The sequence below is a fragment of the Pygocentrus nattereri genome, chromosome 18 (genome assembly GCF_015220715.1).
Source record: "Pygocentrus nattereri isolate fPygNat1 chromosome 18, fPygNat1.pri, whole genome shotgun sequence".
Taxonomy (NCBI): Eukaryota; Metazoa; Chordata; class Actinopteri; order Characiformes; family Serrasalmidae; genus Pygocentrus; species Pygocentrus nattereri.
Genome location: NC_051228.1, coordinates 27,708,899 through 27,734,569, shown reverse-complemented (window position 1 = coordinate 27,734,569; position 25,671 = coordinate 27,708,899). Strand labels below are relative to the sequence as shown.

Below are 25,671 nucleotides of genomic sequence, written 5' to 3'. Positions count from 1 at the left end.
TATTAAGTGGCAGCCTCCAGGGTTAGTCGCCCTGACTGAGAACCGCTTCACCCTTCAGAGGCCTATATTTAGCACTGAAGCAGGCTGGTCTGAAGGTGTCATTGAAAAGAGAAAGGTGCTTGGCTGCCATGGTAACTCACAAGAACATCAGATGTGCCCACAGAATTACGTGGCTAGAGTGACTACCTTTTGAAGACAGTGATCAAACCAACCAACTGACCAATAGCTGTTAAGGAAACATACTAGAGATTATATTTTCAAGTTTTTGTGCATTTTCTGCATTGAAGTACCTTCAAAGGAAATCGTAGACCCCCTCAGGAGTGTGTGCATGCTTAAAAGATCACTAGATGTAAAGACTCCAGCTGAGAAGCATAATAGCCTCATTCCCAACACCGGCTAGCTCTACGAAAACTAATTTAACAGATTCGAGTATACTCTCCCGCAAGTCTTTTAAGAACTGTTTTGAAGGCTGAAAATGCGATTGCACTTTTGGCCGAATTACATTTCCCTCCATCACCATGGAATTCAAAATGAAAGTATAAGCCAAAAGCTTCCAAAAGCTATGCTGCAACCGAGAAAGGTAGGCAATATCCAATCAAAATGTCTCATTTGTACTAGTTAATGAAAACGGTCTACCAAGGCCACTCTGTCACGTCATCAGAAAGAAGGCCATGTGAAATTTTCCATGTGAAATTTGAGAAAATACTGCCGATGTGGATGATCGTCAACTGAGAAGCATAAATAAATGATAGCATAAATGGTTCACTGTATAGAAACTCTGATTTCTTTACAGTGGTGGTGATAAGAACTAGGAGTCACAATCTATACACAAATATATAAAATAGCCATTTTACTTACTATCCAAAACCACCAGTGGATCTACTTCCTGATTTTTTTGTAATGTTTATGACAGTAAGATTTAATAGTAAATCTGACACAATATGTTTATCTGGGGACTATTTTGCCTTTAAATACCCTGCAAGTACATCTCTTCCATGAATGGATTAAAACACATGCTTGTCCAGAAGCTTATCTCAAAACTATAGCAAAACAATTCATCAGATATCAGGCATTGTATTCAAATTCATTGTGTGTAATAGTTTTCTGTGAGGGTTTTAGAGGCATTAAACACTTCAGAGTTTTGGTTCCTATCACCACCACTGTGAACACTGTGTTTTGGCTTCTCTAGAACAGAGCATTTAACATCAAATTACTTTGAATGACTTTGTTTACATTTAAGCATTTAAATGTGCAGAAATTTTGAATTTCCATTTTCAAAGGAGTGATTTTTGATAACCCATCATTATACATTCTAAAAAGCTGGCACATAAACTAATCCCTGGCTGCCAAAAAGCCCAAAACTGGCCTGCAAAGATGTTTGTTTTGGACTGATAGAAAGTTGCCTAAGCCACCCCAAGCCAAAGAGAGAACATGAATTTGTCTGCTTGTTATTTTTAGTTGCTTATTTTTATTCTATAATGTTATTTTTGAAACACCCTTAATAATAAAACATACAGTGTAATGAGCAGTAGAATGAGCTTTAACCTGCTCATGGGCCCTAAGGGTCGACATACACACAGCATCCAAAACGTAAAACCTTTGTTTTAATGAATGTGCACACACCATCGCCGTCAGTCAGCGACGTTCAGCAGCGCCATTCATCATCTTTCCATTACTGCACAAACTTGAACTAAGCTGACATGAGCTTTTTATAGCTTTTTTTGTTCAGTTCTTTGTTTTACCATAAATGGTGCTGCAATTGCATTCTGGCTCCGGTGACTTCTGCACCATTAAAAGTAGAAAGGAAATCTGAATAAGAAGTTGGCAAAGAAGATGTTAGTTTCAGCCTCACTAAACTTAAACCCAGAACCAAACCACTTATAGTCTAAACCTAATCATCATAAATAAAAACACATGCTACAGTGTGCATAAAAAATGTTTATGATCCATTCATCTCTTTCCCTAGGTTCGCCGAAGTCACGTGTTTGCTTTGACATTTTCACAAAGCCCATTTCAGCCTTTAAAGTAAAAAAGCTTTGTTAGTACCAAATTTCCAGAAAACTGATGAAAACAATGGTAGAAATGGACATATCTTCAGTATCGAATCTCAAGTTTACATATACAATTCCAATTTGACTGGGTAGGCTTGCGTAGGGAGAATGAATCTTATTAAAAAAGCCAATTTCTGAGGCCCTGAATTACTGTAATAATGTAATATTATAAAATAAAATGTAAAAAAAGAAAATAAAACTGAACATTTACACTATACAATCGTCACTACATCATACACCTGACAACACTTACAAGTGCGCCAGTCACAATCATGAAATTTTAGCTGATTATTAACTGCTATATAAATAAGTTTGATTAACAATTTGATTATCTTTCCTTGTTCTTTGTATATCACTGTTTAGGTACAGGTCTAAAGTGGCCAAAAATGCTGATTAGCTATTTTGCTTCCTAGCTATGTTTACTTACATAGCAAGTAAACTCTGTCTCAGCTGTTGACATAATACACACACATTCACACAGTTACAGAGAATCATGTGGAGTCAAAGCGTCCATTTTATTCTTGAGAGTGAAAATATAACCAGATTAACATTCATTCTGCTAGCATATGTGCTAACAACATTAGAACTCACCTAGCTAACCATTAAAACTAACAGCTAACCATATAACAAATCCACAGTGTGTCTGTATGAATGTATTTATGTAGCTAAGAAGTAATGGAAGCATATAAGTAATTAGCTCAAATCAAACTGTGTACCATTCATCCAAATTGCAGTTATTAAACAGTCTGTAATAGATTTACATGGTTTATGGAACTGTATAACAATGTTTTATATAAAAAAAAACTTGTATATATGTGTATATATATATATATATATATATGGACAACTTTCAAACTTAAAGATGGTTTCCACTACTTTAACTATCTTGTATTATTCTGTCTGGTAAATTTGCATACAGCTGAAGAGTGTATGTCTCCTTTGTTCCCTTTTTTTGTCTGGTGTTTAATTTATTTTTGTGATGTTTTGTGTGTTTGGGTTGCTGCTACCGTAACACTGCAATTTCTCTGAAGATCAATAGCACTCCTTCCATCCTCATCCATCCATCCAGCCATCCATCCATCCATCCATCCATCCATCCATCCATCCATCCATCCATCCATCCATCCATCCATCCATCCATACACATGGCTGTGTGTAGGCTGCATTTCTAAGCTGTTTTAAAATCCTTCTGATTGGAACAACCTTCAATAAACAAATCGTGGTAATTTGCATAAAAAAACGTAAACCTTCTGCAGAAATGTTTAAGTGGAAAGTAAAGAAAAATTTCATGCTTGTAAATTGTGATTTAGACCTTTAGTTTAAGTTTCAACATTTCAGTTTTTAACAGTTTCAACAAGCATTTCATTTTAAATTAAGATGCATACTTAAGATGGTTCATGCAAGCGGCTATTGGTCTATAAATGCATCCCACCTAGACTGCAGCCTAGCATTTGGAGTGCAGCTATTATTTCACTGTTGTCATATCAAAATCATGTAACTCCATTTATTTATTCATTAATTTATTCAACATCATTTAAAAAAAAGCCTCTAAACATTGTGTGAATGTTTAAGGACCAATAGACCAACAGAAATGGTCCAAAATTATGTGGACTACAATCTCGCTATATTAACATAGACCCTACATTAACATTTCTAAGATGCAAGGTTTTTCAACAATTTAAGACAATATGGAAGATTAAGACTTTAGGGCCTTTCCAGCCTGCATCCAGCCACTGCTCACCCTGACTGAGAGGAGAGCGTGTAATCACCGGGTTGTCTTTAAGCCCGCTGAGCACGGCCTTGTAAAGATGCTCCACAGGTGGCTGTCTGCAGGCTGGCTTTGATTTTAGGAGATGACAATCAGAGGGCAGAAGCTGTGGGGTTCCCTGCTGGCTAACACTGCCAGGCCTGGGCTCTTCACGCCAATTTATGTCGATCGATGCTCCCTTCTTTTGTCTTCAAACGAGCTTTATTCGCAACGTCTGCAATTTTGATACCATGTACTATGTCGAGAATGAAAGCGTGCAGCGAGCAAATGAGGAGACCCGACAGGAATGTCTGATGTGCATCTCAAAGCCGCAATTTTGGGATACAGGAGGTAAATATACGATGACTAAAGCCTTCCACCATGTTCAAGGAGAGCAACCTCCACAGTGATGCATTCTTTTCCACCAAAGGCCAAGCTGTCATGTTCTGACTGGACTGGCAACTGTTCTATTGGACCAGTTTTAAACAGCAAATTCTTACAAGTGGTACCAACTGCTTGAAAGCTTTTGCACAAATACTTTTTGATAGTGTTTGTTGTGAAGTTTTGAAACAAACTGTGGGCCGTTATCACACCAATGAACCAGACGGATTTCATGAAAAGCTTTAAGAAGGTGCAAAATAAAGACAGTTTGTGTACAGCCTGTTTCATACTAAAACAAAATACAGAAGGTTTATAGCCATATAGAGATATTCACTTTCATTATAGCCTACAAGGTCATTAGACAACAGTATGAAACTCAATAATGTACTAATATGTCAATATGAACTAACACAATAAATGTTAATGAAAAGAGTTGGTGCTAAAATTTTATTTGTTTTTTTTGTTTGTTTTTATTAAACATTACCAAGAAAAGGTTTACTATTTATTACTCTTTGTGCTGTGGTAACACATTGTAAAAGCTCAGTGACTCATGAGTTTCTTTTCTAAAAATCTTTTCTAGTTACCGTCTGTTCAGATACTCTTCTATTACCCTCTATTCACATCTACATAACACACAAAAACATATATATATATATATATATATATATATATATATATATATACACACATACATAGATAGACAAGACCATTACTACACCTTGTTCATGAAAAGCTTCCTCCACTGCTAGCACATTCATTTAATCCCCATTCATTACACAAGAGACATTTGCTTTTATTACTGGGTTACTGTTCTTATTCTCTTAAAAGCGCCGGTATGCTAGTGCGGCCCGCTTGTGACAATTTATGTAGTGTATGTCCCAAAAATCCTTTGTAATTCATTTTTATTTGAGCATTTCGACCCTCACTTTATCACCTTATTAAGTGCCTATAAGATGTAAATGACATCTGTTCTGACAGGCTGCCCTGTTCTGTGCCTCATTTAAAAAAGCAATACAGGCTGAAACACTCCTTATTACTACAACATGAATGGGCGGAGCTGAACAGATGTACTTATTTAAGTGTGTTGGTTTTTTGTCATGACAATATAACAACGTTCCTTAATATACCAAAATAGCTTCTGGACACTATGGATTTGAAGACTGAGTAGTGAGTGTTGAAATATATGATATATATTTATAATATCACATATATATCATTATATATATATATATATATATATATATATATATATATATATATATATATATATATATATATATATATATATATGTATATATGTGTAGGTACATATGGGTTCTCTATCTGCTCGTGTGACTCACCCTCTGACGGCATGAATCAGGCGGAGTGAGGGGTAGGCCATGTGCACCGGAAGCTTTCGCTTAAGGATGAGCTCATTGACGCCCTCTACGTGCTTTTCTCCGCCCTTCACCATGAAAGCGGGAATCCACAGGACGCTGTCGTTCAACATCCCAAGCCGCTCCACAAAGTGTTCCCGCACCGTCTCGTTCCGCAGTCCGCCGTACACCCGCTGGATCACAGATGGGTTCATGGTGGTAAAATCCGACTTCAAACCCACATCTTCTGCAAACTCAACCAGGGGGGCCAGGTTACATCTGAGCGAAAGCCATAGGAAAAGACAAACGTTAGAGCTGCAATGAAAGGCCCTCAGGCTGCCTATAGGGTGTTAGTCATATGCAATGAAAGAGGTATGAGGCAGCATAAAAATGTGTGCTTCAATGGATGGAAAAAGGAACATTCTTGTTCATATGTCAAAGCTAGAACATTTATCAGGCCTGCATGTCATAACCATAGTTTTCTTTCCATGTTTTCTTTTGGTTAGTCACTTTAATACAGGATAGTTTTTCCTAACATTTATACAGACTAGAGATGCACTGATATGGCATTTCAATAAATGGCAATTTAACTTTTTGTCCACACTATAATTCATACACTACCATTCAAAAATTGAAATCGATGTCTTTAATAAATGCTAGACTCAGTTAGTAAGATGCTAGGAGGTTATAAACTAAGTAATGCTAGATGCGTCCAGTATGACAAATGGAGCCACAGGTGATTCTAAAATAATTGAGAAAGCTGGTAAGATGATCCACTTGCTTACAGAAGGGGAAAACATGCAAGACCTGGTAGACCACCAAGACTGTCAGCATCAGATAAACAGTGATTTCATCTGTGTGAGAGAGGAGAAAACCAAGCTCCACTCTTGCTTCACATCTGAGAAAATCCACAGGTGTTTCTGTGCATTGTTCCACTGTAAGAAGACAACTCAAAACTATGGGTCTAAAAGGATGTGTAGCTGTCAAGCACTGAAACATAAATAAATAAACTAATAAATGAATAGACAAATGAGTGAATGATTGATGATTAATAAGAATATGGGTCACAACAAGGTGTTTATTATGGCTTATTACTTATTACTGGCTCAGAAACTCCCCATCAGTGTAGCCCTACTACAGACAGTATGTATGAGCACTGCAGTGTATATAGAGCACGTGTTGTTCCCAGAGCTATTTTAACCCAAGCAAATGTGAATCTGAGCAACAGCTCTTTATGGACTCTTTAAAAACTCTAGTAAGATTCCCATGGCAATTCTGCCAGACCAAAATAGGACTGCTTTGATACATCACAGCATAGACCATGCTATTAAATTTTTAAGTAACCACTTAGGAGATCAGCTATCACTTGCAACCTGCTTCAGCCCCTACATTACAGAAGACTTCACAGAGGCTTCAAACCCTCACCTATGAACAAGCCTGTTTCCATACCACCAGATTACCCCAGCTTTTACCATGGGGAGCCAGAGCTGTGGAGGAACTTTAGTGGGTGAGTGCCTCTGCTATTTGGCCTACTTTAAGGAGTCATTTCAGTCTGAGGACTCCAAAGTGGTCTCGTAAAGTTGTTGTGAGGGGCTGCCTTAGACCAGGCGGCTCTTAAGTGGGCCTCAGATAGTGAGGCAGCTCACTCACTAGAGAAGTTCTGGGGTCTCTTACAGCCTGCCTTTGACTCATTGCCAGAGAAGGATGAAGTTTCCCAAGTTCAGGGTGGGGGCTGGAAGGATCTCACCATTCCCTGTGTCGCCGAGTGGGGTAATGGGGACATAATGGATGAGGGGTCCCCAATGGCAGAAGAAGGTCTCAAGGTGCTGCCTAGTGCTTTGGAGATCGCTAGGGAGACAGAGTATGGTTCTTAGGCAGCAGGCTGGCCTGGGTCTGTGGATATCGCAGCAGGCTCAGCTGGCAGCCAAGGATGTCGGTGCAACCACCTTGTTCCCTGACCTGCCCGTCGTCTTGGTGTCTCCTGACTTAATAGTCTCTGTGACTCCAGTTCCTGTTCCTGCGCCCTGGGCGGCTCTAGTTCCAGTTCCTGCGCCCCAGCAGCTCCACTTCCTGTGCCTGCACCCTGGGTGGCTCCACTTCCTGATCCTGTGACCCGGGTGGCTCCTGGTCCTATCCTCCAAACGTCTTCGCTGGTTTCCTGCGTGGCTTCCGTGCTGGCTGTCTGTGTTGATCCAGTGCTGGCTTCCAGTGCTACTGCTCCCCCTGTTGTGGTCACCTGTGCTCCTCCTGCTGTGGTTCTCAAAGTCGCTCCAGCTGGTCTGCAATGCTGGTCCTGCCCCTGTCCCCTCTGACCTAGTTGATGGATTGCCGCCCCTCTGGACTTTCTACTGGTTGTCACCAGTGGCCTCCACCTCCACCCCCCAACCTTTTGGAGCGACTTGGACTCCATTCACTCTCCTCTCCCACACACCTGTGGCTCCTTTTGTACTCATTAAGACTGTAACATGTACTCCTTATTTCCCCGCTGTGTGTTTCCAAAGTCTCTGTGTTGAGTGCCTGAGTTCTGAGCCTTTTTCTTGTGTTTGGCTTTCACTGGTTTTGACCCCTGCTACTCTCTTTGTTTTGTCTGATTATGGATCTGCATCTTTTCCTGCCTGCCTGTGTTTTGACCCCTGCCTGCTACAACAATGAGTATCGGAATGCCCTTAACAAAGTCACTTTGCAGTTGCAACCTGCCTCAGTCCCTATGTTACATCAAAAAAAAATCTTGTGTGTCCTCTTTTATTTAGAAGAAATATTTACATCAACCTCCCCAATTAAAAGCGTATTTTTAACTAATGTGTTTTTGTTTTCTTCTATCAATCTTATGTTGTATAGCACATAGAACAAAAGGTCACCAGCAATGAAAAACAGTGACAGATTGAATCTGAAATTCTGCCTGGATCGCACTGACAAATCTCTGGCTTGAAGCCATTTTCCTGCAGACTGGATGAAAGGGGATTCATTTGATTACGTTGGTTAAAGCTGCCATAAATTAACAACTCAGCAGAGATAGGTTACAAGATTGGTAAAGCAATCTGTACCGACAGACTGGGAAACAGATTACGAGACAGGCTTTTACCAGCCGCTGCTTTTCACTCTCATGCCCTGGTCATTTCTGAGAGAACTCAATACTTGAAGGCAAGCGATAAGTGAATAACAGCCAGAGGGGAAATTACCGTATAACAAAATCATGGCTGTCTATCTCCTTTCCACATCCGCTCTTGAGCAGAATCCCAGAATTTCCCACCACAGCACAGGTCCTGAAACGCTTGTTCTTCAGAGGGGACACCTCGGGCAGCAGGCTGTGCAGAGTGTGGGACACATTCAGCGTCCGGTGCCTGTCCAGAATGTAGTGGATGGTGTCTCCAGGTTTAAAGCTGCTCTTGACCACAGACACGTCTCTCTCTGCATCCAAGAAACGGAGGATGTCCTTCCTTTTAATGAAGCACAACACAATAGGTAAATGGTACATTGATAATGGGAACCAGGGGTCACAATATGTGAAACACATTTCATTTTCTAATTAAAATGACCATACATCACATATTCTGAATTTTATGAGTAATGCTGTTTATGTAAAATTGTGATAAATCCTAAAGAATACATTTTTGCCTTACAACAACCTGTGTTGTACTCCTCCATGCTGCAAGTAATTTAAATTTTTAAAATGTGTTTTAAGCCTAAACCTTCTCTCAATACTACTGAAATACAATTTTTCAAGCATCAAGCAATGTATTCATAACTATTTCATGTAAAAGCTTTCTGTGAAGTAGTTTTTAGAAGCATTAAAAAGTCTTCAGACATCTGGTTCCTATCACTATCACTGTGAACAATTCAGACTAAGTTTCTCAGACCATTTCACATCATACCATTCTGAATGACTTTAGTTTCATCTTAACCATTTAGTTTTGCATGAATTAAAAAAAGAAAGAAATTTCCCTTTTGAAAACACCAAGGTCACAAACACTTAAAAGCAACATAAACTTTGTAAAAAATAAAAATTAGATTTTTTAAAAGAGATAATAGACAGTAACATGTTTATGTGCAAAGAAGGTTTTCATAAATGTCTGCAGCTATAGTGTACAAAAAACAATGCTTTATCAGTTTTTCTCCTGATGGTTCTCCTGCAGACTTCTATAGCAGCTTTAATCAGATACACCTGATATGCCATTAAGATGCTCCTGTAGGTTTGATTAACCGAAGCAGGGCCCATACTTATCAAGGCTCAGAGTAACAACATTGACATTAGATCTAATGTCATCTGTTCATGTAATTCTCTTTCACATTATGCAAAAGACACAAACCAATCTCTGATTGACTTTTTACTTTAAGAACTATGATAATACAGGCCCAGGTGTACTTTATTCTGAGACTGTTAATAATAATAATAAAAAAAAAAAAAGAAAACAGCTAAGGAACCAGTGGGGGTCACGTCCACTGACTGTAAACACAAAACACATGCAAAACGAGTCACAGACATGTATTCATTGCATCTCACACATCCTCTAATTACAACCCCAATTCCAATGAAGTTGGGATGTTGTAAAACAAATAAAACAAATAAAACAAATAAAAACAGAATATGATGATTTGCAAATCCTTTTCTCCTATATTCAATTGAATACACTACAAAGACAAGATATTTAATGTTCAAACGGATAAACTTTATTATTTTTTGCAAATATTCACTCATTTTGAATTTGATGCCTGCAACACGTTCCAAAGAAGTTGGGACAGGGGCATGTTTACCACTGTGTTACATCACCTTTCCATTTAACAACACTCAATAAGCGTTTGGGAACTGAGGACACTAATTGTTGAAGCTTTGTAGGTGGAATTCTTTCCCATGTCGTGTTTTGCGCTTCATAATGTGCCACACATTTTCAATGGGAGACAGGTCCGGACTGCAGACAGGCCAGTCTAGTACCCGCACTCTTTTACTACGAAGCCACGCTGTTATAACACATGCAGAATGTGGCTTGGCATTGTCTTGCTGAAATAAGCAGGGACGTTCCTGAAAAAGACGTTGCTTGTATGGCAGCATATGTTGCTCCAAAACCTGTATGTACCTCTCAGCATTAATGGTGCCTTCACAGATGTGCAAGTTACCCATGCCATGGGCACTAACACACCCCCACACCATCAGAGATGCTGGCTTTTGAACTTTGCGCTGATAACAATCTGGACAGTCCTTTTCCTCTTTGGCCCAGAGGACACGATGTCCATGATTTCCAAAAACAATTTGAAATGTGGACTCGTCAGACCACAGGACACTTTTACACTTTGCTTCAGTCCATCTCAGATGAGCTCGGGCCCAGAGAAGCCGACGGCGTTTCTGGGTGTTGTTGATATATGGCTTTTGATATATGGAGTTTTAACTTGCACTTGTAGATGGAGCGACGAACTGTGTTCACTGACAGTGGTTTTCTGAAGTGTTCCTGACCCCATGTGGTAAAATCTGTTACAGAATGATGTCGGTTTTTAATGCAGTGCTGCCTGAGGGATCGAAGGTCACAGGCATTCAATGCTAGTTTTCTGCCTTGCCGCTTACTTGCAGAGATTTCTCCAGATTCTCTGAACCTTTTGATGATATTATGGACTGTAGACGATGAAATCCCTAAATTCCTTGCAATTGCACATTGAGAAATGTTGTTCTTAAACTGTTGGACTATTTGCTCATGCTCCCTTTCAGGGATGCTCACTTTATACCCAATCATGACACTCACCTCTTTCTAATTAACCTGTTCACCTGTGGAATGTTCCAAACAGGTGTTTTTTTGAGCATTCCTAAACTTTTCCAGTCTTTTGTTGCCAGTGTCCCAACTTCATTGGAACATGTTGCAGGCATCAAATTCAAAATGTGTGAATATTTGCAAAAAACAATAAAGTTTATCCATTTGAATATTAAATATCTTGTCTTTGTAGTGTATTCAATTTAATGTAGGTTAAAAAGGATTTGCAAATCATTGTATTCTGTTTTTATTTATGTTTTACACAACGTCCCAATTTAATTGGAATTGGGGTTGTACATTGTTTTAAATATATAGAAGCCAATGGCTGGGTCAGAGGATGTGCGAGGTATTCAGCGCTGCTATCCACCATCCGCGCGTGATGTAACATTGGGTCTGGCGGAAGGATGACCCAGAGTGACTATAGGTCATGTGACCAAAGTGCCAGTGAGACATATCACAGTGTGACATGGTTCGGTCCAAGACAAACACACCGTCGTTCCCACAAACAGGCCAAAGTAAAACTGGGACATGTGATGGGAAAAAGCAACACACACACACACAAACACACCGATGGACTGCACACAAAGCACGCAAACACATACACACACATATATACAGTGACAAACACAAACAAACACTAATATGAGCTATGGCTTTAGGGATAACGGTCACACATGAACTAACATTCCAACACATTCCAAAAAAGTTGGGACAGGGGCAAGAAAAGACTGGGAAAGTTGAGGAATGCTCAAAAAACACCCGTTTGAAACATTCCACAGATTAACAGGTTAATTGGAAATAGGTGAGTGTCATGATTGGGTATAAAGGGAGCATCCCTGAAAGGCGCACAAGCTAGGATGAGGCGAGGTTCCCCACTTTGTGAACAACTGTGTGAGCAAATAGTCCAACAGTTTAAGAACAACGTTTCTCAACGTGCATTTCATCATCTACAGTCCATAATATCATCAAAGATTCAGAGAATCTGGAGAAATCTCTACAAGTAAGCAGCAAGGCAGAAAACCAACATTGAATGCCCATGACCTTCGATCCCTCAGGCGGCACTGCATTAAAAACCAACATCATTCTGTAACGGATATTACCACATGGGCTCAGGAACACTTCAGAAAACCATTGTCAGTGAACACAGTTCGTCGCTCCATCTACAAGTGCAAGTTAAAACAAGTTAAAGCCTCCAGCTTCTCTGGGCCCGAGCTCATCTGAGATGGACTGATGCAAAGTGGAAAAGTGTCCTGTGGTCAGACGAGTCCACATTTCAAATTGTTTTTGGAAATCATGGACATCGTGTCCTCCGGGCCAAAGAGGAAAAGGACTGTCCGAATTGTTATCAGTGCAAAAGTTCAAAAGCCAGCATCTCTGATGGTATGGGGGTGTGTTAGTGCCCATGGCATGGGTAACTTGCACATCTGTGAAGGCACCGTTAATGCTGAAAGGTACATACAGGTTTTGGAGCAACATATGCTGCCATCCAAGCAACGTCTTTTTCAGGGACGTCCCTGCTTATTTCAGCAAGACAATGCCAAGCCACATTCTGCACGTGTTACAACAGCGTGGCTTTATAGTAAAAGAGTGCGGGTACTAGACTGGCCTGCCTGCAGTCCAGACCTGTCTCCCATTGAAAATGTGTGGCACATTATGAAGCGCAAAATACAACAACGGAGACCCCGGACTGTTGAGCAACTGAAGTTGTACATCAAGCAAGAATGGGAAAGAATTCCACCTACAAAGTTTCAACAATTAGTGTCCTCAGTTCCCAAACGCTTATTGAGTGTTGTTAAAAGGAAAGGTGATGTAACACAGTGGTAAACATGCCCCTGTCCCAACTTCTTTGGAACGTGTTGCAGGCATCAAATTCAAAATGAGTGAATATTTGCAAAAAACAATAAAGTTTATCTGTTTGAACATTAAATATCTTGTCTTTGTAGTGTATTCAATTGAATATAGGTTGAAAAGGATTTGCAAATCATTGTATTCTGTTTTTATTTATGTTTTACTCAACATCCCAACTTCAAAGAGGCCTTACGCATATGCAAATGAGAAAGGTAGGTGGGTGGATGGGTGTTTTACTGGGTATGTAGATGGTTAGCTAGGGTCATACGCAAAAGCTTGAGTGTCCCAGTCCTCTCTTCTCTCTCTTATTGCATAATTGTTGTTTATTTGCTGAATTTAACATATGGGTATAAAAATATGAAATGTGGCCTATGCAAAAGTTATGGCACATTTGATTTTTTTCAATATGTTAAACTCTGCAGATAAACAAAAATTAGATGTTACAAATACATCCTTTATGAACCAGATACTCCTAATAGCTAACCATAATGACATGCACCAATCATTCATTTTAATGTCCTTTTTAAGGGGCAAAGCAGTGCTGTGTTGGTTGTTGACAAATTTTTCAAACTTTAAAGATCACTGCTTGCTTTCATGCTTTAGGCTATACTGGGATTGTCTCATTCTTTTATGCCCCAGGATATTTTTGAATGCAATCTAAAATCTCAGGCATGAACCAGAGACAAAATAACTGCAGGCTCCTCTGAATCTGATAAATGAGACAGTATTTTCAAGATGTTACAAGCGACTAATGAGGAAGTGTTTGTGACACCCATCTGAGGTGTCTGCGGTGTCAGCGGAGCGTGACATTTCCCCAAAACACAAGACAGATAACACCCTGTGCAGTAATTACAATGTGCTTGTTTTCCCATCAACATTTGGGAAGAGATAATAAGATCAGGTGTCTAGAGTTTCTCATAAGCGGTTAAGCGACAGCAGCTTGCTTTCACATTTTCTAGTCAATGGCTGATTTCACAGTGTCAGTTTAGTGTAGGTCTCTGGTCTAATGGTTATGGATTAGAAAATAGTTTAAGAAACAGTTTTGTTGTTTTGAGCCACTGCACAACCACAGTTCCAGGATTCCAAACGGAGACAAGACTGAGAATAAAGCTAAAAATGAAGTAAGTTTATAGGTCACTGTACATTCATGATTATTAATTTTGTGTGAGATTATATATATTATATATATATATATATATATATATATATATATTGATAAGTGAAAACTTTTTTTCTTCTATTTCAGACAGAGGCATTGCATTTGGCTGATCTCCAGAACAATTTCGAATCCTTACCCTAAAACCAAGACAAGAGACTATTAATGTATGGTCTCAAGACCGGTTTTGAGAACTACAACACTGAGGTACATGTGAAAAAATATGTCTTTGAGTATAATCTTGCCTACATTTACACCACCGCCATCAATGTCTTTTTTAAAAATATCTTTTGGCCAAAAGCTTTGTCTCAGAGATCAGGTAACACATGTAAGTATTTCATGCAAGTATTTCACTTGCTGTGAAGGAGCTTTTAGAGGCATTAAACACCCCAGATGTCTACTTCCCATCACCACCACTGTGAACAAATGCATCACAATTGTTGTCCACTGCCACAGCCACGGCCACACACACACACACACACATACACTTTTGTCTTGCTATACATATGAGGACGTCCATAGACTTCTATTGATTTTTGTTTTACTGAAGCTAAATAATACTACACCTAAACCTAACCCTAACCTCAGTATCCAAAAGGGAATTTTTGTACTCTTTTAGTTTTCAAAAAAAAATTTCATATATTCCTATTAGTGAGGACATGGGATCCTCACAAATATAGCGCTACCAGAACACACAAATACACACACATACACACACACACACACACACACACACACACACACACACACACACACACACACACTCCTGATATTGGAAGGCAATGACTTTGTGTTTGTTTGTTTTGCTCTTCACACTTCCTCTTCGAAAGTCCACAGTGATGTTCAAGAAAACAATAAAGAATAAGAAAGGAGGAAGTAGGTCATAGACCACATGCAAATGATGCAGGCAAACAACAATACAGCAGTTCTGCAAAGTAACTTAAACAACAGTTTAACTGCAGCCAAATACTGCTGTGCTGCACTAAACCAAACCCTAACTATAGCAAATAATATAATAAAAACAATATATAATAAAATAATTATTTCTAAACAAAAACAATACAAAGACGAGCTATTTGATGTTTTATCTTATCAACTTTATTGTTTTTTGTACATACACACATATTCTGAAATTGATGCCTGCAACATGTTAAAAACTTTAGGACAGGGGAATTTAAGTCTAGGAACATTGTAAATATTCAAAAAACATCTTTAACAGGTGATGCAATCATGCATAATTATAAAGGGAAATATCCAGGAGAGTCCTTCACAAGCAAGGATCAGTCTCAAAGACTCGCCACTTTGCAAAAAAATGCCAGTAAATAATACATCAGTTTGCAATTAATTTTCCTCAACAAGTGATATTAGGCATTTCAGCCTTCTTAGCTCATAATATCATCAAAAGATTCAGGGAATCTTAAGACGTTTACGTCTAAAAGGCATGGGCAAAAACCCACAACTGAATTCCAGACACCTTCAATCCCTCAGACGGCACTGCATTGAAACCCAGTATACTTCTGTGAAGGATATCACAAAATGGGAAAATTGTTGTCAATTAACACTGTTTGCTGCTGCACCTACAAATGCAGCTTGCACTGTCCTGTGCACAGTGGAAGTCAAATGTCAACAACATCAATGAAAACTATGACTTTTTTGGGCTCAGTCTCATCGGAGCTAAACTCATACACAGTGGAAACATGTTTCATGGTCTGCTGAGTCAACATTTCAGATTGTTTATGGAAATAACTGATGTGGAAATAATGATAAAGATAAATAAGAAAGATAAATAAAGATGATCCAAATTGTTACCAGTGTAAGTTCAAATGCCAGCTTCTGTCATGGTATCTGGGGATATTATTGGTTATTGAAAACACTATTGACACTAAAAGATACATACACATTTTGGGGCAATACATGCTGCCTTCTAGATGCTGCCTTTTATAGGAATTTTCATGTGTATTTCAACACAACAGCGCCAAAAACATTCTACATACATGGCTGCACAAAAGGAGTGTGCCAGATTGCACAAAGTATGAAATACAACAACCAATGCCTTGTACAGCTGCCCAGCTGAAGACATGCATGACTGAAGAATGGCAAAATCTGCTTTCACAACGGGATCTGTTTGCGTCTTCAGTCCCCAAACAATTATTTGTGATGTTAAAAGGAAAGGTGATGTAACACAGTGGTAAACAAGCTCCTGTCCTTTCTGAGAATGTGTTGCAGGCATCATATTTGGAAAAAGCATATATTTACAAGAAACAATGAAGTTCATAAGGTGAAGCATAAAATACTGTTTTCACTGAAACTGAATTTACTGATCACTGCTTTCTGTTTTTCACTGGCATTTCACATATTGTCCCAGCTTTTTCGGAAGCAGGTTTGTAGTCCATATGGCGCATATATAGTACATGTTTTTTGATATGTCACATAAGCCAATGCATTTACATGAACACACAGGTCACTCATCCTGAAAATGGTTTATAAACGTTCCTGATAAAAAAAATAATAAAAAGATTTACGTAAGTATCATTATGTCCTCAGGGAGAAAAATGTAGGATGTTTCTTTTGACATAACAAACATGTAGTTATGCAAAGCAGCATATAAAAGAACAGAATTTGCATGCTGAGATGATGATAGTGCTTCTTGGGAAAGTTTAAGCCCAGTCTGTGCTGTGTGTCTCAGCAGTCCTGGTTTAACTATTCCCTCTGTGGGCAAACAGGGCCCAGCAGTCTGCACTATTCTTAGCACAAAGAGACATGCAGCGCACATCTAGTACATGTTCCACCTTTTAGTTAGCACAGATCAGGCATGCATAAAAAACACACCGGAATTTAGCATGGAACGGATAAAATAATCCAATTATTCTCTTTCCAACTGCTACGCAAAAAAGCCTTTTTTTAAAAATCTATTACTGGATACTGTCAAGTGATGGCACTGATTCAATATTTAGCATCAGTCTCAGGCTGATACCAGCAGAAAATAATCACTGGATATTGGAATAAATTTGATCCAATTCTGTAATAAATATAGCTTAAAAATATTAAAGAATTTTTGGTAGAGCAACAACATATAACAAATGGTGCTGACATATGGCCTAATAATAACATGCCACCATTAAAAAAGTAGTTTTAAACTACAGTTAATTGCTTTACACTTTTTTTTTTTGGGAAGTAGTCTAATTTTCACTCAGAAATAGTCTTTCCAGAAAGGTAGCAGAGTCTTTACGCAGTGTAAATATGGTACTTTAGGTCACTTTCACATCTACTTTATTCAGTGTGGACCAATCAAACTTTTCTTGAATTTGATTTGTTTTGACATCTAGACGTAAAGTGCCTCTACATTCATGCAACATAATGGATAGAATTACTCGTTTTATCAAGAATATACATATTTGAAGGATTGTGTGTATGTATATATATGCCTTTTTCAAACTATGCCCTTGGCAATTTACACATTTTCCTCTCCTCTAATTAAAGCTAACAGAAAATAACAGAGCACTTGCATCCCTGCCAAATTCCTGACCAATCTGTCAACACCCACATGTATTATTTAATGCACTTTAAAAATCCCAAAACCCAAACTCTAATGCGAACTTCATACTAGGTATAAAACAGCCTCAGACAGACAGCTTTTCTGAAGTGCTTCAATGAAAAACAGCTAATGTAAAGCTTTTGGTGTCAGCCCAGCCTTAAGCTTTCAGCATCTGTTTGGGAAAAGAAGTAGTATCATGCTTTCTCTAATATCGACCCACACTCAAACAAGTTGACGCTGAAATGTTTGGTGCTGTTCGGGAGCAAGGGCAAAGGTTAAACACTCAAATGCCAGCGCTCTGCTAAATGAGGTAAGTGACCTTGATTTTTCCAGGGAGGCTGTGCCATCAGCTCATGAAGCTGGTGACACAGATAATGCTTAATGGTAGCTTTCAGAAAGAGCCGGCTCTCGCCTCACTCACCTTATCATGGTGACTAGAGTAGCATTGACCTTCCATCCTTCTTGTGTAGACTGCAGATAGGTAGGCAGGTTCTTGCCAAGGACTTTCTCACTGCTATTGACCATCAGTCTGGAAGTGCTCAGCTCACCCTCACTGTAAAAATAGCAAAAAGAGCATGTTGTAGTGGCGTTTTTCCTCAATTTTCACAATTTTCCCAGTCGGATACCTAAGTAAAGGCACAAAACTGCAACTGTGAGGCCATTACACATCAAGGAAGTAAATCGGCCGTGAAAGTCTCATTAATTCACTTTGTTTCTCTGTTGAACTTTTGTCTGGTAGCTAAATGGTGAAAAGCAGGTGAGATGTTCAGAGTGCAGTAGTTTGACTCCATTTAGAGTTTATTATATGTAGCAGAAACCTCTTCCCTGGCATGCTGTGACATCACCACTAACCCATGCTTTTTAGATCACAGCAATGTTTGCACATGGCTTCACACACATGGGATATGAAGCTTCTGCCCTTCTATTGTGCTGTGTGGGGTTAAAACTGAACCCAAAGATGATAGGAGGGTTAATAGTGACCTGATCTACCAGGCTTGAAATGATTGACCAATCACAAGTCAGGGTGTCCTAACACATGTACAGTGCTCTTCTAAGAATTAAGACTTTTATTGAACAAAGTGACAGATCTGATTATTCATTTGGTAAAAGTACTCTGTGTACAACAATACCTGATCTAAACTTTAAGCCAGGATTTTAGATTTTTTAATATTTTAGTGCTTGAGTATGCTACACTCATCCAACGTTTCCTCTGAAATCAAGGCTTTTAATTACGGATGGTCAATATAAACTCAGATTAATATCACAGTATATTTTCTACGATACAGACGATAACGACATGATGTCACAATATCTATAAAAGTGAAAAATGTATAATAGCCACAATAATGAGGAAAAATATTTTTATATTTTTATATTTATTATTATTATTATTATTGCAGCAATAGAAGCACCCAAAAAGTATTCTTCATTGTGTAAATATTACCACACACTCTGGCTTCTTCTGTATGGAAAGTTTTTAGTCTCTCCTACAGCCTCTCCTCATGTTTTTGACCTCTTTATTCATCCTCAATTCCATTTTCCACCTTGTATTTGGTATCTAAAGTAATATTTAACTGTTTGCTATATCAAATAAAGAAAGCTCATTATTCCAGTCTTGATAAGTTTATCAGCTGACTCTGCACCTGTTGGATGGGTTTTACCAGCCGATTCATCCACAAAGAACATCAAAGCATACAAAAAGTGTACAGGATATGGAAAAGATATAGTGTTAATTTTATGTTAACCCAGCTGTCCACAAAGAATTAGGAGATGTTAAACACTGAATGGGGTCAAATTGACCCTGAATATAATAGAAGGGTTAATAGTCTCCTTGTCTACCAGGCATCAAATGATTGCCTGATCACAAGTCAGAACTCATGACTTGTGACAGCAAGTCACAAGTCATACTGTCCAGGGTAAACAAATAAACAGTGCTCTTTCAAGAATTTTATTTTCATTAAGCAAAGTGACAGATTTGACTGATTATTCGTTTGGGAAAGGTAGAACTTTCTTGCTACTCTACTGTGTGAATGACCAGTAAGCTGTGGCTGTCTGAAAGTGACCCAAAATGTGTCCAAACGTAAAGATCTGAAAGCGTGTAAAAACACAAAATATTTATTAAAGTAGCAGTATATTTAGAAAGTAGTCCCAACAAAGACAAAAAAATTGCTGGGAAAACCTTGAATCAGGCAACCCTGAGAAACAGGGAGAAATCTATGGTTAAAATGGAAAACCTTGCAAAATAAAAATGCAACCATCAAAAATAACGGTGTTCATGATGCTTCACACACGTGGCACACGCCCAACAATGCATTCACTTTGTGCACGCCTGCGTCAACCTATACTGATTACCATAGAAGTAGAGTATTGTCTGAATCATCCTTTTTGTTGAATTTATAGTTATTTAAACCATTCATGCTCATGTTTAGTTTGTCTCAGGGCGGTGCTGTTTGTAGTTTACTGTATTTGGGCTTTTCACGGTATCCATGGCAAAATTCATATCCTGAGAGAATGTGCAGAATGTAAATAAAAATGCAATGATGTGCAAATCACGAATCAGGGGTTCACCACTCTGTAAAAGACAGCACAAGCAAATAGCGCAACAATTCAAGAATAACATTTCTCAACAAAAAACAGCAAAGAACTTTTGCTTTTCATCATCTACACTACATAATATCATTGAAAGATTCAGAGAATCTTATATATATATATTTTTTAAAAACATATATTTTTAAAAAAGCAATAAAATACCTCAGTTTCAACATCTGAGGTGTAGTTTTTGTACTACTTTCAATGAAATCCAGGTTTAAATGCTTAAATGATATGCACATCATTGCATTTTGTTTTTATTTACATTTTGCACAGCGCCCCAACTTTTTTGGAAATGGGGTTGTATATCCAGGATTTTGGAAGGAAACTCTTCATTTATTGTTCTCTGGAAGAGCAGAATGGGTAGTATTAAAATATGTACTGCATTTATAAGTCTCTCTAAATAAATTTCTTTAGAATGGAAATCAGGTGGATCTCATCCCAATGTCTATATTTAAGAGTTTCTGCATCAGCACTGGCAAATACATACATGAAAAATGTCAGCTATGGCCCACAATTACCATGTCAGTGCATCCATATCATTAAAAGGGAGTTTATCCGCTTTTGCTGCTGTAACTCTACTCTTTTGAGAAGGCTTTACATTAGACATTGCTGTGAGGATTTAATAGCATTCAGCCATAAAAGCATTAGTGATGTCAGGTACTGATGCTGCATGATTAGTTCTGAATTACAACTACCACTTCAACTCATCACAAAGGTACTAAATGGTCCAGAGAACACAGCTCCACTGCTGCTTTGGATTTATACTATACTTTAACATACAACTCTTCTTAGTTATTTCCCCTGCATCCCCTTTATATCATGTAACTATTACTAAACTACATCTTAACTCTAAGTTGACCTTTTTGTCCCAACATGTATTGGCTGTTCAAGTCTACAATGACAATGGCCTCAAACAATCACACTTCTGATCTAGAAATGTGATATAGATATCAAAACATAATGACCTTACAAATGTAGCTTTTCTTGCATATTAATGCAACAGATGTAGAGGCCAACTGTGAACCCACATCCTGTTGTTGAACTCACCTCTAACAAAACCTGAGAAAGCTTTCAGACGTCTTACTGCTCTCTTTTGAGATGTGGACACAGAACACCTAAGTTAAGTATATTCAATCTTTAAATCTACAGACAGTTAAGGTACCACTGGCTGCCTATGAGTGCAGAAAGTGACAACGACTTTCTCTCTTAGAGCAGTTGGCAGCTGTTAAAAGAGCACAGGAACTGTACTCAACTGTCCTCATATGCACGCCACAGGAAATTGCCTATAGTCCTCACACTAAACAAGTAACCTCACGCAACAAAGCCTTCAGTAGTCTGCTAATGCTTGACAATAGAAAATGGAAACATTTTCTTTTATTTCTATTCAAAAAAAAATCCTTGTTCTTTTTTTTTTACCTTTCAATGCACAAAATGTCCCTGAAGGACATTTCTTATATTATGGCAATTGATGTCATTTTAATGAGACAGCACTAATATCTATGTAATAAAGATATACCATCTGTCATATAGACATACTTTACTGTTCAAAAGTCAGAGACCACCCATCATCTATTTAATTTTCATTCTAAATGCCCATTAAGTACAAGTTAATCATTTTTATTGCCATATATTAACATATATTCAACAGAAAATTACACAGGAGATATTTCTGAGGAGAAAGTCAACTACAAAGAAATAAGAAAAAAGATGGAGATTCCAAAACTACAGCTTAAAATATTTATGTTTAATATGTACAAAGAGAATTGGGCTCCTAAGAACCATGCAGGACCAGGCAGACCACCACAACTGTCCCTATCAGATGAACAGCAGTTAAAGCTTTCATCTTTGTGAGAGAGGAGAAAATCAGGCTCCACTCTTACTTCAGATCTGAAAAATCCACAAGTGTTTCCGTCCATCCCTCCACTGTGAGAAGGCGCCACAAGGATATGGGTCTAAAAGGATGTGTAGCTGTCAAGAGGCTGTTACTGAGAAAAGGAAATATATTTATCAACTGGTCTCTGACTTTTGCACAATGTGTATAACTAACTGTGTAACTGCATTTATTAATTTAGCAGACACTTTTAACCAGAGCGAGTTGCAAAATGTGCAAACAAACAGGCACTGACTTGTCTACTGTAGGTCCTCCATGGAACACAGCACACGGTTTCATTTTCACTGGCTTTTACCTTTACAACTATAATCAGCCTCTTACGTATTCACACCAAAAACCAGCTAAAACTGGCAACCAATTAACAGACAATAGAGAGTAAGGTGCGTGCGTACGATGGGCTGACATTTGCTGAAAGAGGTGTTTTCCGGGTTCTCTATTTTGATCTTAAGCAAAACCGTGAGTGAGAAAAGGAGGAAACCACATGTTTTGAACTGTCTGCTGCCCCCAATTCAGTCCAGCTCATATAGTCATACATAGAGTTCGTGCAAACACAAACAGACAAGCACGTACTTCCACAAACACGTAAGCTGGTATTGCTGTCTTTGTGGGGTGGATCCCCTGCCTTCTGTATGACTTACAGTCATTATATAAAGGGCCCATATTAGGTAAACCTAATTCTTCTCAATTTTTTGGAAAGAAAATGATAAATGCAGTATAAACACTTAAAAACTTATGCTCACCTTCCAGTGCATAATCCTATTTTGAATTAATTGTTTTTGTGGTGTCACAAAAAGCATACATTTACATATTTACTCATTTACATCTGCCTATTGAGCATGTAACAGTTTAGCCCCGCCCATTCAGACAGAAGTTATAAGGCATGTTTCAGCCTAGGCTGCTTTGTACAAGACGCACAATAAAAGGTAGCCAATCAGAACAGAAACAATTAGCATATATCAGCCTTATAATTCACATTAAACATGGCTGATAAATTCAAAAGGATAAAGAGATTGAAAATGGTCATATAAAATTAATTCTAAATGTTTATGGTACACAAAACCACACTAACATCATTAGTCAGCCTGCATGAAAAAGCAGAATATGGGCCCTTTAACTATTTTAACAATATACTGATATGTTAAACAAATGAACGAACAAACAAACGAATGAATGAATGAATGACTATGTTTTCATGGGGAGCAGCCAAATGTCCCCACATTGTCATAATATTTTCCATCATTTTGGGGACATTTGCACAGGCTAAGAACAAGAGTGCACACACCACAAGCATAATGTCTCAGCATCCCTGTTTACCAAATGCAAAACAAACTGCTTCCCTTTTATTTTTACATGAACCTTGACACAAAATACAATCAACACTTAGAATGAGGAAAAATACTTCCTCACATTCTGCCAGGGACAGTAAGTAGGCTACCGTTTTTAGTCAGTGATTGACGCTGGCTCAGTGTGAAGTCTAAAGTGAATCATAATCAGCACAAGCAGAAACTCGCCAGATCACATATTTTAGTTTCTGAAACCTCCTAAGGCCTGTTTATGCCTCAGTCCTGAACATGGAGGCCCTCACACCACACAAAAACACACACAAAAACTTTGAAATCAGTCAAGACTGTGACTAAAACTAAAAACTAGAGCCTCTCTGTTTCATCAGCCTTGTGTGTCACTGTCTGTAATCTAAACATGAATGACAATTCAACGCACATCAAAGGTAAAGGCAGAGGTTATCTATATCTACAACAGCCAGCACAGGAAAGTGAATTGCTCCAGCTCCACATCTGATCAGTAGCAGACAAAGCCTAATTCTGGGTGATATTTCTTATCTGCATTGGACAAAACGTGTTTGGAGGACAAAATGAGGGCACAGTGCTCAGATGGAAGAAGGGGCTGTAAAGAAATACAGCCGAGATCATCCCGGCAAAGCCTACGAGGATGAAATGTCGATCATGAGTCCAAACAAAGAAGAAATCAGCCTTCACCCCATCCCAGCAGCTAGAGACAGGAGGGAAACTGGAGGCTCCAGCAGCTGCACATTGCTCACAGAAACACACAAAGTTCAGAGCTGCACACGAAAAGCAGGTGCTGCCTCGCCTCGAGACAAAGCCAGACAGACTTTTTTCTTTTTCCTACACCAGCCACACTCTATTGGCTGCATCAATGGCCACTACAATTGGCTTCAATGGCACGGGGAACGTGTCGTAGCCCCCCTTTACCTTGTGAGTTGGGCTTCCTGATGCTCATCACTTCTCGCTCTTTCCGTCGTCTTGTAGAATATCAGGAGAATGCTGATGGTGCAGATGGTCCAACGTTTCCGCGCGAGCCGCATTTCGCACATGAGTCCGGCTGCCTTGGCTGAGATATGGCCACTTTGGTACCGAAGCGTGCACCGGGAGCTCCAGCCAGCCGCCCTCCGCTCCCCATCACTCACCCAGCGGCCACTCGCCCTCTCCACACTCGACGAGCAGCGCTCGGGGATTGGAAGTCGCGTCGGCCAATCCCCTCCCCGATATGCAAATTTATTTTCCCACTGCGGCCAATGATTACACCGGAGGGGCGTGTCCTTCTCCACGCCTGAACTTGGAGATCAGCAGCTCAGACGAAAATGAGAAATCGATAGGAAAGTCCCCTTGTCAACGCAGCTGGTGGGCGCTGTGCTTTTTTTGGGGTAGCTTTTTGTGCTGGGATCGTCAAGAAGTTCAGGCAGATATGCTCTGCTTTCAGTTTCAGTTCATGCATTTTTAAAATGTACTTTCCTAGCACTCTTTTGGCTCCTAAAGTTTGAGATGAGAGCTCAAATAAGGAAACGGTAATAAGGAAACGATGGTTCTTTAAGGGTCCTTAAATAAAGTGAATGGTTGTATTTAGAACCACGAGTTCTATGTAGAACCATTTACATACTCACATACCCTTTTGCTTCTTTTCATACTGAAATGGTTCCTCAGATTGTTAGAGAATGCGTTGTATATGGTTCTCTATAGAAGATTTTTTGTAAACGGTTCTGTTTAGCACCAATATACTAGAAAGGGCTAAAGGACGTTAAGCGTGTAACAGAAGAACCCTTTGTTTTGCTAGCCTGTACAGAACCGCACAACTCATTCCCCATTTATCTGAAGAACCATTTCACAATGCAAGTAACCATTTAAGCATGACGTTTTTTGAGTGATCATGGTTCTGTATAGAACCATTGACTTTACTAAAGAACCCTTTAGCATAGCTCATATGCAATGCATGCTTAAATGGTCAAGGTGATCCTCATTTTCAGAAAAATCCACACTTATCTTTCAAAGTATCAAGTATCTTTCAAAATGTAGTGCTCCAATCCTCTTCTCAGCGTCTCATGTTTGAGATTTTTTTTTTGTCTTGAA

General features: G+C 38.9%; 1 protein-coding gene across 1 annotated transcript in view; it reads right to left on the bottom strand.

The window, feature by feature from the left end:
* The window catches only part of st8sia4 (ST8 alpha-N-acetyl-neuraminide alpha-2,8-sialyltransferase 4), a 29,093-nt gene extending 4,329 nt beyond the window's left edge, over positions 1 to 24,764 (bottom strand). Inside the window, exons 1-4 of the mRNA XM_017697322.2 lie at positions 24,520 to 24,764; positions 18,230 to 18,361; positions 8,714 to 8,971; positions 5,520 to 5,813 (exon numbers count right to left, since the gene is read on the bottom strand). Of these exons, the coding sequence (XP_017552811.1) occupies positions 5,520 to 5,813; positions 8,714 to 8,971; positions 18,230 to 18,361; positions 24,520 to 24,641 (806 nt within the window). The 5' untranslated portion in view covers positions 24,642 to 24,764. The remainder of the gene's footprint in view (positions 1 to 5,519; positions 5,814 to 8,713; positions 8,972 to 18,229; positions 18,362 to 24,519) is intronic.
* Positions 24,765 to 25,671: the final 907 nt, after the last annotated feature.